General features: G+C 48.2%; 1 protein-coding gene across 7 annotated transcripts in view; it reads right to left on the bottom strand.

The window, feature by feature from the left end:
• The window catches only part of TRAPPC9 (trafficking protein particle complex subunit 9), a 509,996-nt gene that overhangs the window by 317,293 nt on the left and 177,043 nt on the right, over nucleotides 1–15,660 (bottom strand). For all 7 annotated transcript variants that reach the window (XM_067712818.1, XM_067712816.1, XM_067712820.1 and 4 more), the window contains one exon: nucleotides 11,178–11,302. In XM_067712818.1, the coding sequence (XP_067568919.1) occupies nucleotides 11,178–11,302 (125 nt within the window). The remainder of the gene's footprint in view (nucleotides 1–11,177; nucleotides 11,303–15,660) is intronic.

Here is a 15,660-nt window from a genome sequence, read left to right as displayed (position 1 = left end):
CACATATATATGGAATCTTAAAAAAAAAAAGGTTCTGAAGAACCTAGGGGCAGGACAGGAATAAAGATGCAGACGTAGAGAATGGACTTGAGGACACGGGGAGGGGGAGGGGGAAGGGGAAGCTGGGACGAAGTGAGAGAGTGGCATGGACTTACATATATGACCAAATGTAAAACAGATAGCTAGTGGGAAGCAGCCGCATAGCGCAGGGAGATCAGCTCGGTGCTTTGTGACCACCTAGAGGGGTGGGGTAGGGACGACGGGAGGGAGACGCAAGACGGAGGGGATATGAGGATGTCTGTATATGTAGAGCTGATTCACTTTGTTATACAGCAGAAACTAACACACCACTGTAAAGCAATTATACTCCAATAGAGATGTTAAAAAATAAAGAAGAAGAAGGCTCCTCCTTCTGCCTGCCTCCTCCACAGCTTTCTGTGTTTCTCCCAGTCTAACGGTCATCGATTGGGCACCCAGCATGCGCTAGATATCCTGTAGAGCGTGGATAAGGAAATGTGAGCGTTTTCTGCCTTCGTGGAGCTTGGGGTCACATGGGGTGACAGACAAGCCTACTGCCGACAACGCCATACAAGCAATGTAGAGATGACAGAGGGATGTGCCAACCAGAGGGCAGAGGGAGCTGGGGGGTCTCCACACTTGGGTTCTGTGACCTGCTTCACCCTCAGAACTCCCCTGAGGACTAAGGATGACCTCTCGTTCACAGATGAAGTGAAGTAACCCACCCACTGAGACAACGCTGAGGTTTATCCATGGCTGTTTGATGACAAATAATTGTTTCCCCCATTTTGCTTGTTTCAATAGTGTAGATGTTTCCGGGTTGGGAGAGGGGGCAGGATTCTTTTGTTTAATGTGGCCCCTATTTAAAGAGTTTGGGGCTTTTTAGGGACTGATGAGATCACCTAAATCTGTATGGCAGGACATTTTGTAAAATGGCTCTTGGACCCCGTATGTCTGTGGTGTGAAACTTCCATTTCCTTACCCAAAGCAAACATATTGGCTTTCTGTCAGTCGTTCTGAAAAGCTGATCTAACTCAATTTTCCTGTTTGGCAAGAATGCAATGAAAGTGCCCATTTTCCTCTGCTGTCTGCCTGGGAATCCGTGAGTCCTGCTGGTGAACCAACAGGCACTCTCATGACGGGCCAGGGTGCTCAAAGGTTTGAGGGCTTCTGTGACCCCCACACGGTGGCACCATGAGGCTCATCCCGTGGAAGGGTCCTGGGCTGCAGCGGGGCTGGCGGGGTTTATGGGGTCCTAGACAGGTGTCTCTTGACTTTCCCCAAAATATGCGTTTGAATGCCTCGATTTAATTTTAACTGTATGTTTATGTTAAGATTTTACCACAAATGTTTATGAAAATGCCGTCCCAGGAATCCAGGTGCTATAAATCAGTCACTGAGGTACCTCAAACTGAGCTACTTAGAGAGCTTCCCATGTGCTAACCTAAGAGTTACATCACAGGGCATGAGGCACAGCAGGAAGGTCCAGAACTGCTTACAGTGCCGTCCTACAGACAGTAAAAGACGTTAAACAAATCGAAAACATCTCCTACCCTAAGGCAGCGGTCCTCAAAGCATGGTGCCCACAGCCAGCTGCAGCAGCTGCAAACCTGTTAGAAACGCACTCCCAGCCCCGGCCCAGACCTGCCGAATTAGAAATCGAGGGTGGGGCCCAGCGCGCTGTTTCAACAAGCCCCCAGGTGATCCGGATGCATGCTACTGTGTACCAACCAACGTGATAAGGTCCTGCTGTGATCAAACGTAGCATATGATTAATAGGAAAGGAATGAGAGCACAGAGCAACCCTTTAGAAGCCATTTCCTTTTCTTTCTTGTTCAGTATTCAACACTTACCGGGAGCCTGTGATGTGCCTGCCCTGGTACCAAGTGCTGAAAAGGCAAAGATTAGTAGGGTATCATCCTTGGCTTGGACCAACTCACACCCCACTGGGAAGAAAACTGGCTTATATAATAGTTATGGCAGCTGTGGTGATGTTCTAAGTCATGTCCTACCTCAATACAGGAAACCATCTGACACAGACTGTGTGTGTGTGCACATGCATCTCAGACTGCCATGGTGCCTCTGCAGAAAGGCCTGTGCCGATGGGGCAAGCAGGCCCCATCCTCTTCCTTCCTTGACCTTCCCGCACAGCACCTCTCACCAGTTGACATGTGTGTGCTTACTGTTCGTCTCCTCTGCCGGAAGGTGAGCTCCAGGACGTCGTCCTGCCCTCCGTTACAGCCCCAGCTCCCAGAACTGGGCGCTGAACAGTTACTCACCAGGGGCTTGTCGAATGGGTGGAGTGGATGAAATGTTACAGGGGTTCAGGTAAACAGTGACCATCATGGTGGACAAAAGCCTTCACCGTGTCAAGGAACCTCAAGGAGCATTCTTCTGGCCCCTCTCCCTGATATCTGTTTAGAATTCCACATGCGGTGGACTCTCCGCTTCTCTTACTGCTACATTTCTTACTAAGTTTTGAAATTGTTGAGCAGATTAAAGGATTCTTTTGATGCCTTTATGCTTAAACTTTGTAGAGTTTAAACTGTCTCTGTAACTATTCCTGGGACAGATTAGAAATAATTTGGAACTGAATTGGATTTGCCATTTTGTAAGCTCTTCTTATCTACCAGGGCTAATAGCAGACGCTTTCCTCCTTACAATAGCCCCGGAGGAAGGCTTATGATTTGCATTTCACAGATTGAAAACTGAGGGTCAGATAGGCGAAAAGCTTATATTCGCTGCTCTATAAATACGGCTTGAATCAACAGAGGATGTTTTGTATTCCATAATAAGTTTGGAAACTTATAAAGTATATAGAGAGGGGAAGCATGACATTGTGGAAACAATACAAGCTTTGGATTTTGCCATAACTGGGTTTGAATTTTAGCTTCTACTTTGAAACTGCTTGACCTTGGGCATGTTGCTTAATCTTTCTGAGCTGTTCAGTAACTCCCACCCAAATACTGGGAAGTTGCAGTCATGACGGACGTAACCTGTAAATACTGTTTAAAAAGTTCGATCTCTCTGCTGCCACGTTCCAAGCCTCCCTGGCCAGCACAGTCTCCAGCCTGGGCCGCCCACCTGCTTGCCATCCTTGAGCGTGTGAATGATCAATGAACAAATGGTCTAATACATTTTCTCCTCCAAGCTAATGAGAACCTTCACTCTGCTGCCCCGAGGCACCAAAAGGCTCATGAAACCATTTTCCCCTAATAACACAGCTTGATTAAGAAAATATGCTATTCCATGACATAGGTTTTTTTGTTTTTAACTCAAATACATTTACTGTTAAGTTTTCTTAGCAGATTCTTCCAGTCAGTCCATTTATAAATACAACTGTTAAAACGTAAAAGCAAGTAAGAACTTCATGAATATCCTATGGTTCTTTACTGTAAAGGTTAAAGTAAAATAAAATATTTGACAGGGCATAAGACAGCATCTGAATGTTGTTGGGCTTCTGAAGAATCTGAAAACTAGACTTTACTCTGAGTGAGAAGAAACTTACTCCACTGCCCTGCTTTGCCTCACTGATGGAGAGAACCTCTTTAGAGAAAGGAGAATTCCTGTGGAAAGGGAATATCTGACCTAGCTATCTGGAATATCTGGGTCCAGAAAGATTTCCCAAAGGCCGAGCACTGTGCCAGGAGGCACAGACCAGGCCACGGCCATGAGGAGCTCACAGCTATGGAGAACTCAGGGACATGAGCACAGGGCCACCACCACTGACAGCTTGGCAGACAAGGTAACATCAGGGCGTGGCCCTGGAGGAGGACCGGAGAACATGCCAGGAATCAAAGGAACGGAGAGAGAACCTCCAATCAAAGTGAACAGCCGGCGCCCATGAAGAGTACAGTGAGAGGGTACACCTGGGGAGCCAGGGTGCGTGGCCCAGTGTGGCTGCCCTTAGGGAAAGCACAACCTGTTTTCCACCTTTAAGTTCAAAGGGGGCTGTAGCAGTTTTGTGGGTGCACTTCATCAGGTTGAGGAAGTTCCCTTCTATTTCTAAGTCTGCTGAGTTTTTATTAGACATAGATATTGTACTTTGTCAGATGCTTTTTCTTCATCTACTGAGATGCTTATATCATTTTCTTTTTTTAGTTTGTTGATATGAAGAATTACATTTGCTGGTTTTCTAATGTTAAACCAACCTTGCATTCCTCAGATAAATGCCACTCAGCCAATATTATGGTAAAAAAATTCCGTTAAAATTTTCCTATCTATGTTCAGGAGTCTTTGTTTTTGTTTTTATAATCTTTGTCTGGTTTTGATATCAGGGTAATGCTGACCTCATAGAACGAATTAGCAGTATTCCTTCTTTCTCAAGTTTCCTGCAAGAAAAGCTTACATAAAATTTGTATTATTCCTCCCTTTATGTTTGGTAAGCTGCATGGGTGAGCCACCTGGGCCTGGATTTTCTCTATGGGATGGTTTTAACAAAAAATTCCGTTTCCTTAATGGATATAAAGCTATTCAGATTATCTACTTCCTTCTATGAGTAAGCTTTAATACCTTGAGTCTTTCAATGAATTTGTCGCCATTAAAAAGAATGAAATAATGCCATTTGCAGCAACATGGATGGATCTAGAGATTATCATATTAAGCTCAGTAAGTCAGAAAGAGAAAGACAAACACCATGGTATCATTTATATGTGGAATCTAAAATATGACACAAATAAACATACCTACAAAACAAAAACAGACTCACAGATATAGAGAACAGACCTGTGGTTGCCAAGGGGATGAGGGTGGGGAGAAAGGACTGGGAGTGTGGGATTAGCAGATGCAAACCATTACATATAGGATGGATGAGCAAAGTTCTACTGTAGAGCACAGGGAATTACAGTCAATATTCTGTGATTAACCATAATTGAAAAGAATATGAAAAATTATGTATGTAAAACAGAGTCACTTTGCTATAAAGCAGAAATTAACACAACACTGTAAATCAACTATACTTCAATAAAAAATTTTTTAAAGGGATTTGTCCATTTCACCTCAGTTTTCAAATTTATTGGCATAACGTTGTTCATGATATATCCGTTATGCATTTAATATGTGTAGAACCTGTGGTGATGCCACCTTTTTCATTCCTAATATTTTTAATTTATGTCTTTTCTCTATGATCCATCTGACTAGAAGTTGGTAGACTTCACTGATTTTTCTCAAAGAATAAGCTTTTGGTTTGTCAATATCGGGTTTTTTTGTTTCCAGTTTCACTGATTTCTGTTCTGGTCTTTATTATTTCCTTTTCTACTCTAGGTTTAACTTCCACATTTTTTTCTACTACTTTCTTCAAGCTGAAGCTGAGGTTTATTGATTGAAGGCTATTCTTCTATTCTGACATAGGCATTAAGTATTACAAATTTCCCCAAACTACTGCTTTAGTGGCTTCCCACAAATGATATATTGTGCCTTCACATTTTCACTCATTTCAAAATTCTTTCCAATTTTGTATTTCTTCTTTGACCCGTGAGTTAATTATAAGTGTCATTTTGTTCCCAAATGTCTGAGGGTTTTCAAAGACCTTTGTTATTGGCTCTTCTAATTTAATTTTATTACTGTCAGAATATACTTTATAAAATGAGAATCCCTGGGGCTGCCCTGGTGGCGCAGCGGTTGAGAGTCCGCCTGCCGATGCAGGGGACGCGGGTTCGTGCCCCGGTCCGGGAAGATCCCACATGCCGCGGAGCGGCTGGGCCCGTGAGCCATGGCCGCTGAGCCTGCGCGTCCGGAGCCTGTGCTCCGCAACGGGAGGGGCCGCAACAGTGAGAGGCCCGCGTACCGCAAAAAAAAGAAAAAAAAAAAATGCGAATCCTTTTAAATTTGAGATTTGTTTTGTGGCCCTCTGTATCAGTCAGGTCTCTCCAGAGAAACAGAACCACAAACCAATAGGGCACGTGTGTTGGCAATATCTGTGTGGACACATGTACAAAGAGATCTATTTTAAGGAACTAGCCAGTGTGCAAGTTTGAGATTTGCAGGGCAGGCTGATGGGCTGGAAACTCAGGCAGGACCTACGTCACAGCCTTGAGGCAGAATTCCTTCTCCATTTTTGGAGAAAGGGATTTTGGAAATTTCTCCCCCCAAAATTCTCAATTTTTGCTCAAAGGCCTTCAGCTGGTTGGATGAGGCCTACCCATATTATGAAGAACAACCTCTTTAACGTAACTGGTGGTAAATGTTAATCACATCTCCAAAATCGCTTTACAGCAACATCTAAACTTGTGTTTGACCAAACAACTGGGCACCACAGCCTAGCCCCGAGGACACACAAAATCTAACCATCACAGCCCCAACATGGTCTACTTTGGTAACCGTTCTATGTGCACCTGAAAAGAACATGTACTCTGTACCTAACTGTTGTTGAGCGGAGTGCTCTATAAATGTTGATTACGTCAAATTGATTGACAGAGAAGATCTGAACAATACTATCTCTCCTCATTTCTGTCTACTTTTTCCAACAATTACTGAAGGATATGGATCTCTCTCAATTTATTTATGTCTTCTTGCCATTCTACCAGTTTTTGCTTCATGTATCTTGAAGCTCTTATTAGGTACATAAATATTTATGGCTTACATTTTCTTGAGGAATTGAGCCCTTTACCATTATGAAAAGACCTTTTTATCCTTGGTAATATTCTTTGCTCTGAAGTTTACTTTTCTCCGTTCTCCATAAGGCCACTCCAGATTTTTCATTAGTGTAAGCATGGTATACCTTCCTCCATCCATTTAGTTTCAACCTATTTTTGTCTTTATATTTAAATTTCATTACTTGGAGGTAGCTAGAGTTGGGTCTTGCTTTTTTTGTCCAATCTGACATTCTCTACCTGCAATTAGAGTATTTAGACTACTTACTTTCGATCTGATTACTGATATGGTTAAGTTTATCGCCCATCATCTTGCTATGTCTTCTATCTGTCCCATTTTCCTTTGTTTCCTTTGTCCTCCCTTTATTCCTTCTTTTGGACTAACTGAATATTATTTATGCTTCAACTTCTACCTCCTTCGTTGGTTTATTTGCTATAACTTTTTTTTTAATGGTTGTAGGGAACTTCCTTAATAGGATAAAGGGCAGGTATAAAAACTCTACAGCTACCATCACACTTAATGATGAAAGACTGAATGGTTTATCTCTACAATCATGAACAAGGCTAGTACAATAAAGCAGGGAAAGGAATAAGTTAGCCTGCTTGGAAAGGAAGAAGTAAATCTTTCTATTCACAGACAATCTGAACATCTACTTAGAGAAGTCTTGTTCGATTTAAGACTGACTACTTAATTTTGAAGATTCCTGAGTTTTTTCATAGGTGCATGTATTAGTGAACACAGTCATCATCTATAATTTTGACACAACAGGCACGCAGGAGAGGGAAGACAGCCCCGGCACGGCCACGCGACAGGACGCAGGCAGCCATGTGGCGCATCTGGGACAGGCAGGCAGGGTCCAGGCTGGGTGGGCAACACCAGCTGGACGAGACGAGGCCTGGCCTCTGCCTGCTCTGTAACCAGGGGACGCCTTCACCACACCCTGCAACTCATCTGTTCAGGCAACCCCCAGTTCTGTTCCTCCTCCCCAGCTTGTGTATTGTTTTTAATAAAACACCTGCCCAAGTATTATTTCAATAGATCTTCACTAACAACCTGTGAGAAAGGACTTTCTCCCCAACTTGCAGGTGATCAAACTGGGGCTCGGGTGTTTTAAGTGAGTGGTTGAGGCCCCTGGATGGACTGTGTAGGTGTCAGAGCAGCAGGGAGACGGCAGGACATGCAGAGGCAGGGGCACCTACAGCCTCAGCTCGAGCCCCCACCATCCGGAAAGCGGCCGACATGACACTGGTTCCCACGGGAGGTGCCTGTGGACAGAGCTGTCACCCTGATGGCCGAGGCTGCCGGGCCTGTTCCCTGATGTTTTTAAAGGCAAGGTGTTGTTGACAAGGGTGGGCACATACCAGCAAGCTCCCCAGAAGCACATGTGCACAGAGCCCAAGCGCAGGCCCGGCTGCCCCGCCTGCCGGTGAACTTTGGCTTTGCTGGGATTTCCAAGCGCTGCTCAGCAGGCTACCAGCGGGTGTGATGCCTTTACAGAGCACTGCTGTCGATGGAGGGAAACTGGGGTGTATTTAGCAGCCGGACACGGCGGGGGCCTCGGCTGGGTTTAGCCCTGGCTGTGGGGCAGGCCCTCCAGCCTCTCTGAGTGCTTTACGCTCCAGGCCCGAGTAGGACAGGGCCCCATGCAGCTCCCATCTTTCTGGGTAGTCTGGCCCTGGAGGCTGTAAATTGGATGCCTCCACCAGGCAAAGCTGCAGGGAGCCTCGAGCGGGACACAGCACAGCCAACAGGCGAGAGGCCTCCCGTCCGTCCATGCGTGCCCATTTCTGCAGCCCCAGCCCAGGACAGGCGGTCCCCAAGCTAAGCCCCTCCCGGGCAGGCTCTCAATGCAGCCCTGCCACGTTCCAGGCACGCGGCCACATTTCGTGCACACAGTATTAACTCAGAAGGCAGGGCCGAGCCTTGCTGTCACTGGGGAGCTGGCTCAGCAGCACCAAGAAACTGGTCGAGAGACTCCAGATCGGCCACCCAGTGTCCATCCTAGCCGGGGCTGCTCCCCCGTAACAGCCAGCGGGGCTCATTCACCAAGTCTCATTTCTCTCCCAAAATACAGGAATCAAGTCCCAGTCCATTACCAGTTCTTGATTTGATCAGCTTTGTTTCTCCTCCCTGCCCAGCTCTTCTATTATTTAAGCCTCCCAACAACCCCATGAAGGGAGCGTGATTACTCCATTTTACGGATGGAGAAACTGAGGGTCAGAGAGGCCCTACTGCAGAGTCTAACTTACAGGAATATTATGTCTAATGTGCACTCACTTCACACAATCTGTTTTCAATCCTAGAAGATTCTTCAGGGTGTGCAGAAAAGCCGGGAATAAATGCAGACAGACATGCCGCAAACCAAACGGGGGAAGGAATCTTTCTGGGAAATCCGAAGAAACACATGTTATCTTTTCCCACTTCTTGAGGGGCTCCCCAGAAGCCACTTTCACTGAATTACTTGTTTCCATGACTACACCATTCCTCAGCGAGGTTTACAGGTTTAGCACATTCCCAATTAAAGCCGTTCCTGCTCTGGGGAGAAGGCTGATGTAATAGGCTCAGCAGTGCCAGGAGGCTCCCACATGACAGCACCAGAAGCACAGGAGCCGCTCACAGACGCCACTCCTGTGCCGAACCTCACAAGTTCAACTGAACCACGAGGACGCATCTGGACAACCAGGGAGAGGTGCGACATTTCACAGGTTTGGACTCACTGCACCCCTCACCAACAGACCTCAGACAAACTGGGTGACTCCCTCTCGGCACAAAGGCTCCCACGAGGTCAGCACATCCACCCGACAGCATTCCTGACGGCTCTGAAAGGAGACTGGCGTGTGTGGATGTGGATAAAAGAGAATCATAGGCTTCCCTGGTGGCACAGTGGTAAAGAATCCACCTGTCAATGCACGGGACACGGGTTCAAGGCCTGGTCTGGGAAGATCCCACATGCCGCGGAGCAACTAAGCCCGTGCGCCACAACTACTGAGCCTGCGCTCTAGAGCCCGCGAGCCACAACTACTGAGCCCATGTGCTACAACTACTGAGCCCACGCACCTAGAGCCCATGCTCTGCAACAAGAGAAGCCACCACAGTGAGAAGCCCGCACACCGCGACAAAGAGTAGCCCCCGCTTGCCACAACTAGAGAAAGCCCGTGTGCAGCAACGAAGACCCAACGCAGCCAAAAATAAATAAATTAAATACATAAATAAAAAGAAAATCGTGCCACAGCTGCACCAACAGCAGACGGAGAGGGGGAGGCCACAAGGCCAACTGCAGAGGCAAAGGTAACGATGCTGAGGGGCCTGACCCAGGAGGAGGAACCCCTGAGACGGCAGGGAAGTACCATCTGGGGCCTGGAAGGAAGCCCCTTTCCCAGCTTCTCCTCCGCGGCTCCCTGCCAACAATCACCCCAACAGCATCTACGCTTGCGGAACCTCTACGCCTTTGCTCCCTCTGGTGGGACTTTTCTTCCACATCCCAGGGCCCTTGGCCAACACTACAGGCCTGACGCACAGCCATCAAGCTTCTGTATCTGAGTGACGGAGACTCCCAGCTATGCCACCTTCCTCTTTCCCACAGGGCCCTAGATGGAGAAGACTCTCCCCCGAAACCCAGCTCCTCAGCACTTCAGCCCACCGACGCGACCTCTATCAACCCAGGTTGGCGCGTCCCCTCCGCCACGGCCTCATGGCAGACGGCGTCCAGGTCCTTCCACCGTCATCTTGTTTGCGTCAAGCGCAGCCCCGATGGCTCACAATTTGTTGTCTCACTGACTCACAGCCAGTTTGGCCAAGCTCTTCTGATGGGTCTAATCAGTCAGTGACCCTGTTAAACGCCAAGAATGTAAGCAGTGCCCCAAAAGGCTGGGCCCGAACACACGCCTATTGAAGTCATTCTTGGCGACTTTGCTGCCTGCTCCCCAGTCACAGCTGCTGGGACCTCTTGTCCCCTCGCTCCACACACGCTCCCTGGGCAGGCGCGTCCCAGCCAAGCTTTCCAGGTGCTGACAAGTCGCTGACCACCGAGAGCTCTGCCCCGACTGCCCTTGTGCTCTGAGGAGACAGCTCATCTCTGCTCAGGCTCCAGGCCCAAGGCACCCGTGCACCAACACTCACTCGTGACTTATATATTCATTCCGGCTGCCCTGGTGCTCAAAGACCAACAAGTAGAAGGAGTCGCCTAAGGATTAAGACAAGTCTACGGGATAAACATCTGAACTGAGAATAATGATGCAATAGATAAACTTTTTAAATGAACGAGAAAAAAGCAGGCGACATTCTACTTTCATCAGTACAGTCCTAGATTCAACCCACAAATTCCCGAAACTTCAGGAAATTAAGAGTCCACCACCACACGAGGCACTCAAGCTTCAGTGTAACTGCTTCCCGAACCTCACACAGAAGGAGAAATACTGAGAAACCAGCTTTCCACAAACACAGATCCGTTATCAAATACACGCTTCCTTTCCTTTCTGAAAAATACTCAGAACTTTGCCTCCGAAAGGCTCGGCAGAAACCCAGAGCGCCAAGCCCCTTGGCGGGCTGCCCCGTGGGGGCCGACTCACCTTCACGTGACCCAGGTCCCCAGGCCGGCTGCCCTCAGCTGGGTTCACGGGCTTGCTCTCCACCCGGGGCCTCACGACCTGGCGGAAGGGGCTGCACAGCGGAAAGCCACTCACACTGATGCTGTCTGAAAGATGAGAATAAAATTGTAAGTGAGAAGTTAACCGGATTTTTTTTTTTAATGTAGGAGATTTTATTCAAAAATCGCTAATATCTGGAGTAATGCTCCCGTGTGTGCTCACTACTCTACCTCGTGTTAACTACAACCGCCCAGTGAATCTCCCGGGAACGTAGTCACACCTACCACAGGTCCAAGTCGAGGACGTACCACTTCTGAAACACGCCAGGTGCCTACCATCGTCAGGAGGCACAGCCGCAGCACCACGTCACCTGCACCCGCCCCCAGCTTCCTGTGCTCAGACAGCGCCAAGCCGCCTTTACCTTCCAGCCTGTGTACGAGCTGCTCCCTCAGCCTCCGTTCACGCGGTGGTTTCACCGTGCCACTTGAACTTAGTCTAAAAGCCCATTCGTCTTCCAATTTCAGGAGGCCACTACTGTGTCCAGAACCGTATGTAAACCGCTATAGAGCACTCCCTGCCACCTGTTCTTTTTCTTACCTGGTGATCTCACCTGTCAGTCTAATCCAGGACTCCTCCTAAGTCCTTTATCTCACACCCCACATCCAATCCGAAAGGAGCTCTTGTTAGCTCTCAGAGTATTTCCAGAAATGGCTTTCAAGGCCACCAGCCTGGTCTGGTCGCCATCAGCCCCTCAGGACTAAGAACAAGGCCTCCTGGCTGCCCCCACACACACATGCCGCTCTGGCTCGTTTCCCTCCACAGAAATGTAAATCAGGTCACGCCCCTCCCAGGATGCCTCCTGTTACTCAAGGGCCCTTTGCACAGCACAATGGCTGCATGAGGTTGAAGAAAAATGCATTTTCAGACTGTAAAAACTGCTGACAACAGTGTAAGTAAGTATCTTCTGCACCCCAAAAGAAACTGACTCAATTATCAACTAGAACCACTTCTAAATTAGATGGAGGTGCCCACCAATTATGAAGAAACATTTGTTAGGAACATCGCCATGAAAAGTTAATTTTATTTATTTGTTTATTTATTTTTGGCTGTGTTGGGTCTTCGTTGCTGCGCACGGGCTTTCTCTAGTTGCCTCGAGCGGGGGCTACTCTTCATTGCGGTGCGCAGGCTTCTCATTGCGGTGGCTTCTCTTGTTGTGGAGCACGGGCTCTAGGCGTGCGGGCTTCAGAAGTTGTGGCACACGGGCTCTAGAGCGCAGGCTCAGTAGCTGTGGCGCACGGGCTTAGCTGCTCCGCGGCATGTGGGATCTTCCCAGACCCGGGCTCGAACCCGTATCTCCTGCATTGGCAGGCGGATTCTTATCTACTGCACCACCAGGGAAGTCCCAAAAGCTAATTTTTAAATGACTTGCATTAAGCAGAGAAAATGCAAACCCAAAATACAATTCCAGATGGTGGCTAGAGGACAGTTTATGCATCCCTCAGAATCCCAACAGAAAGTCAACCGAGCAGCAGAGGGCCACACCAAAACTCAGTTACAAGTAAACCAGGCGCCCACGCATCATCGAACAGGCAAGCAGGGGAGTACAAACCCCCAACAGCCCCACGAGCGAATGCACTTCAGGAGCTCCTACTTCTGACAACAGCAGGTAGACAATTCAGACCAACCCAGCCGCTGAGAACAACTCGAGAACGCAGACAAGGCACTGGAGGGCTAACAAGGCAGGAGGAACTCCAGGACCACGATCCGGCAGAAGAAGGAGATGCAGGGACACAGGCCTGCCATTCAACTTCCCCAGAGGTGCCTGCAGCTCCCTGAAGAACTGACCAAGAGGCTGAGAATCTGAGCAGAGCCTTTCACACTCAGGTGGGAAAGCAGTGACATTCTGTGTCCCCTAAAAAGAGTGGATGGTAAGCCCTAGAGGCTTTGGGTGGGACCCGAAAGGACGACACACTAAGTGAAGGATAGACTGGAAATAAAGCGGCCGCCCAGGGACCGGCGCCCAACTGTGAATCAGGTCAGTACCTGCAACCGGATTGAGGCAATTCTCCTGCCTAAACACATTCCCTGTCGCGCCTACTCTGTCCTGTGTCTTCTCACCGTTGTGCACCTCTGACAACCACCTCTGTGGATCCTAATATCCCCAGTTCTTCACCATGCAGCCACCCTTCCTTCGAGTCCGGGCACCTCGTCTACACTGAGACCCGCGATCACTACAGCTGGCCCCGTATCCAGGAAGACAGGCTGCGAGGCAGGGCCGTGGTGGGGACTCAGACGGGTCAGGGAATATTAAGTGTTTGTCACAAGACCTGGTACCTGGCAAACATTCGGCAAAAACAGCTATTGTTATTATAGCAACCTATATGCACGTCCCAGATTCCTTCCATGACTATCAACTCATTGAGGGCAGAATTCTTATCAATGTCACTCTCATACACCCCCCCACAGTAGCTGGCACAGGCTCTAGCAAATCATAAACCCACAGTAAACGTTAAGTAAATGAATAAATCACAGGGTCAGATTTGGTAGTTTACACGCCACAGTCAACGAAAATTCCATCACCCCAAAGTCACGTTCAATAATCAACTCAATTCACTCACGGTTAACTGAACTTTCATCATGTGTCTCTGTGCAAAGACCCATTTGCAAAAGTCAGTCCAAAGCTGCGAGATTTGAATGGGTTTTTCTCTCCCTTTTCTCGTTCTCCCAGCATCATGGGCATAATCTGTAAAACCTCTCCACTACACCACAGTACCTGCTGTGAGGGAACTAGTATTATGAACACAGACATTTGCAAAACACAAACTCCACACTCTTCAGCTAGAAACTAGGTCACGTGGAGCCTGCAAGTGAGCCCCAGGGTCACCCCTGCTGAGTTAAGGCAGGTGCCCAACGGATTTTAAGCGCCACCTCTCGTTCCCCCACGTACTTCACTCTTCCCTAGAGAAAGTTTCCATCATTAGCATATTATGCAAATGCTGCTAGCTCCCAAAGGCCTGAGGTCCTTTTGTGCCTTGGAAATACTGATCCTGTTTTACACTTGTAACAGTGCTCAAGGCCTCCTTTCTGCAGGGGTCCAGAGGCTCCGGGCTGTAGTGGGAAATGTCCTGAGCAGCGGCTTGGTCTGTCCTCCTTCCTTGCGGAACAGCTCCTGCCCCACCCCAGGTTGTTCTGGCGGGATCGGGGTGGCTCTAATCCAGCCGTGGTGAGAGATGGAAATGTCCCATCAACAGTGGCTGATCCACAGGACGAACGTGAGACCCCAGAAGGGTCTCGTTGAGTCTTTCTGAGATTTGATCTGTGAAGGGTGGAGCAGGCGGGGTGCATCTTCCTTTGAATCATATGTTCTCAAGATAGAGGTTTGGGTCTTCCTGCAGCCATCCTCCCACCACACTGCAAGAGTGAGTGAGTCACAACCCTGTGAGCTCAGTTTTCTTGACTCTAAAATGGGGACCCGCTCAAGGGAATCAGTGAAAAGCACAAATCTGCAGTGTCTTGGAACTGGAGGGATCTAGGATTGTGGGCACTTACCAAAAAAGGCTAAAAACTACATCGGAAATGTGCCTCCTTTTCTGACATCGACTTCAAAGCCTCAAAGAAACCTCAGAAACCTGTAATCTTCAAGCTCAGGGAAAAAATATATATTAAAACAGCTACTCTCCGGCTTCTTTATAGATTAAAGAATTCTGCCCCCTAATCCAATTGAGAATGGAAAAGACAAGCTATGTGTAAATTATAAATGGGGACAGAAGATCAGCAGCTCTGTCCCCATGGGAGACAGAGGGGTGGGAGGGAGAAGCCAGCCTTGGGAAGGCCGGAAGCTGCATAAGGACAGGGCTGGAGAGGAGGAGGCCGCCGCACAGGGTGGCGAGAGGCTGGACGGAGCCAGTGGAGCAAGCAGGGAAGAGGCCGCTCCCAGCTGGGCGGATGGAGGGCAGCAAATTCTGTTCAACCATTTCGGCCAATTTTCCTGCCAACACAGGCTACCACAAATAGAACAGAGAACAGATTGGGATGACAAGCAATAGGAAGACAAGACCAAAAAAGTTACAAACAGACGAAGGCAGCCTCGTAGGAAGACCGCAGAGTTGAGTGGATTTAGGAGGACAGAGGGTATTTAAGAATGGGACGAGCCTGGTAGATCATCATGAATCAAAGGGAGCTTTTAGAGAGAATTTCACAGTTGCTGTTTACAGTGCTCAATTTTTCTATTAAGAGCATCTCTGTGGGCAATTCAGAAATACAATTTTATATGCTAAAATAGTACGTGTCTCTCGAAGTCAGCTTCATCACAGCCACAGTGACAACTGGTAGAAATGACAGCTGAAAGTGGGATGTGTGTGGTGGGAAGAAAAAGCACAGTCGCAATAAAAATACTGCAACTAAGAAGGGCTGGAGGCTGCGTGTTCACTGCGGGCTCAGCACAGCACTGGGCGCTTAGGACACG

Source organism: Pseudorca crassidens, chromosome 17 (genome assembly GCF_039906515.1).
Source record: "Pseudorca crassidens isolate mPseCra1 chromosome 17, mPseCra1.hap1, whole genome shotgun sequence".
NCBI classification, from domain to species: Eukaryota; Metazoa; Chordata; class Mammalia; order Artiodactyla; family Delphinidae; genus Pseudorca; species Pseudorca crassidens.
This window is presented reverse-complemented; position numbering and strand designations above follow the sequence as displayed.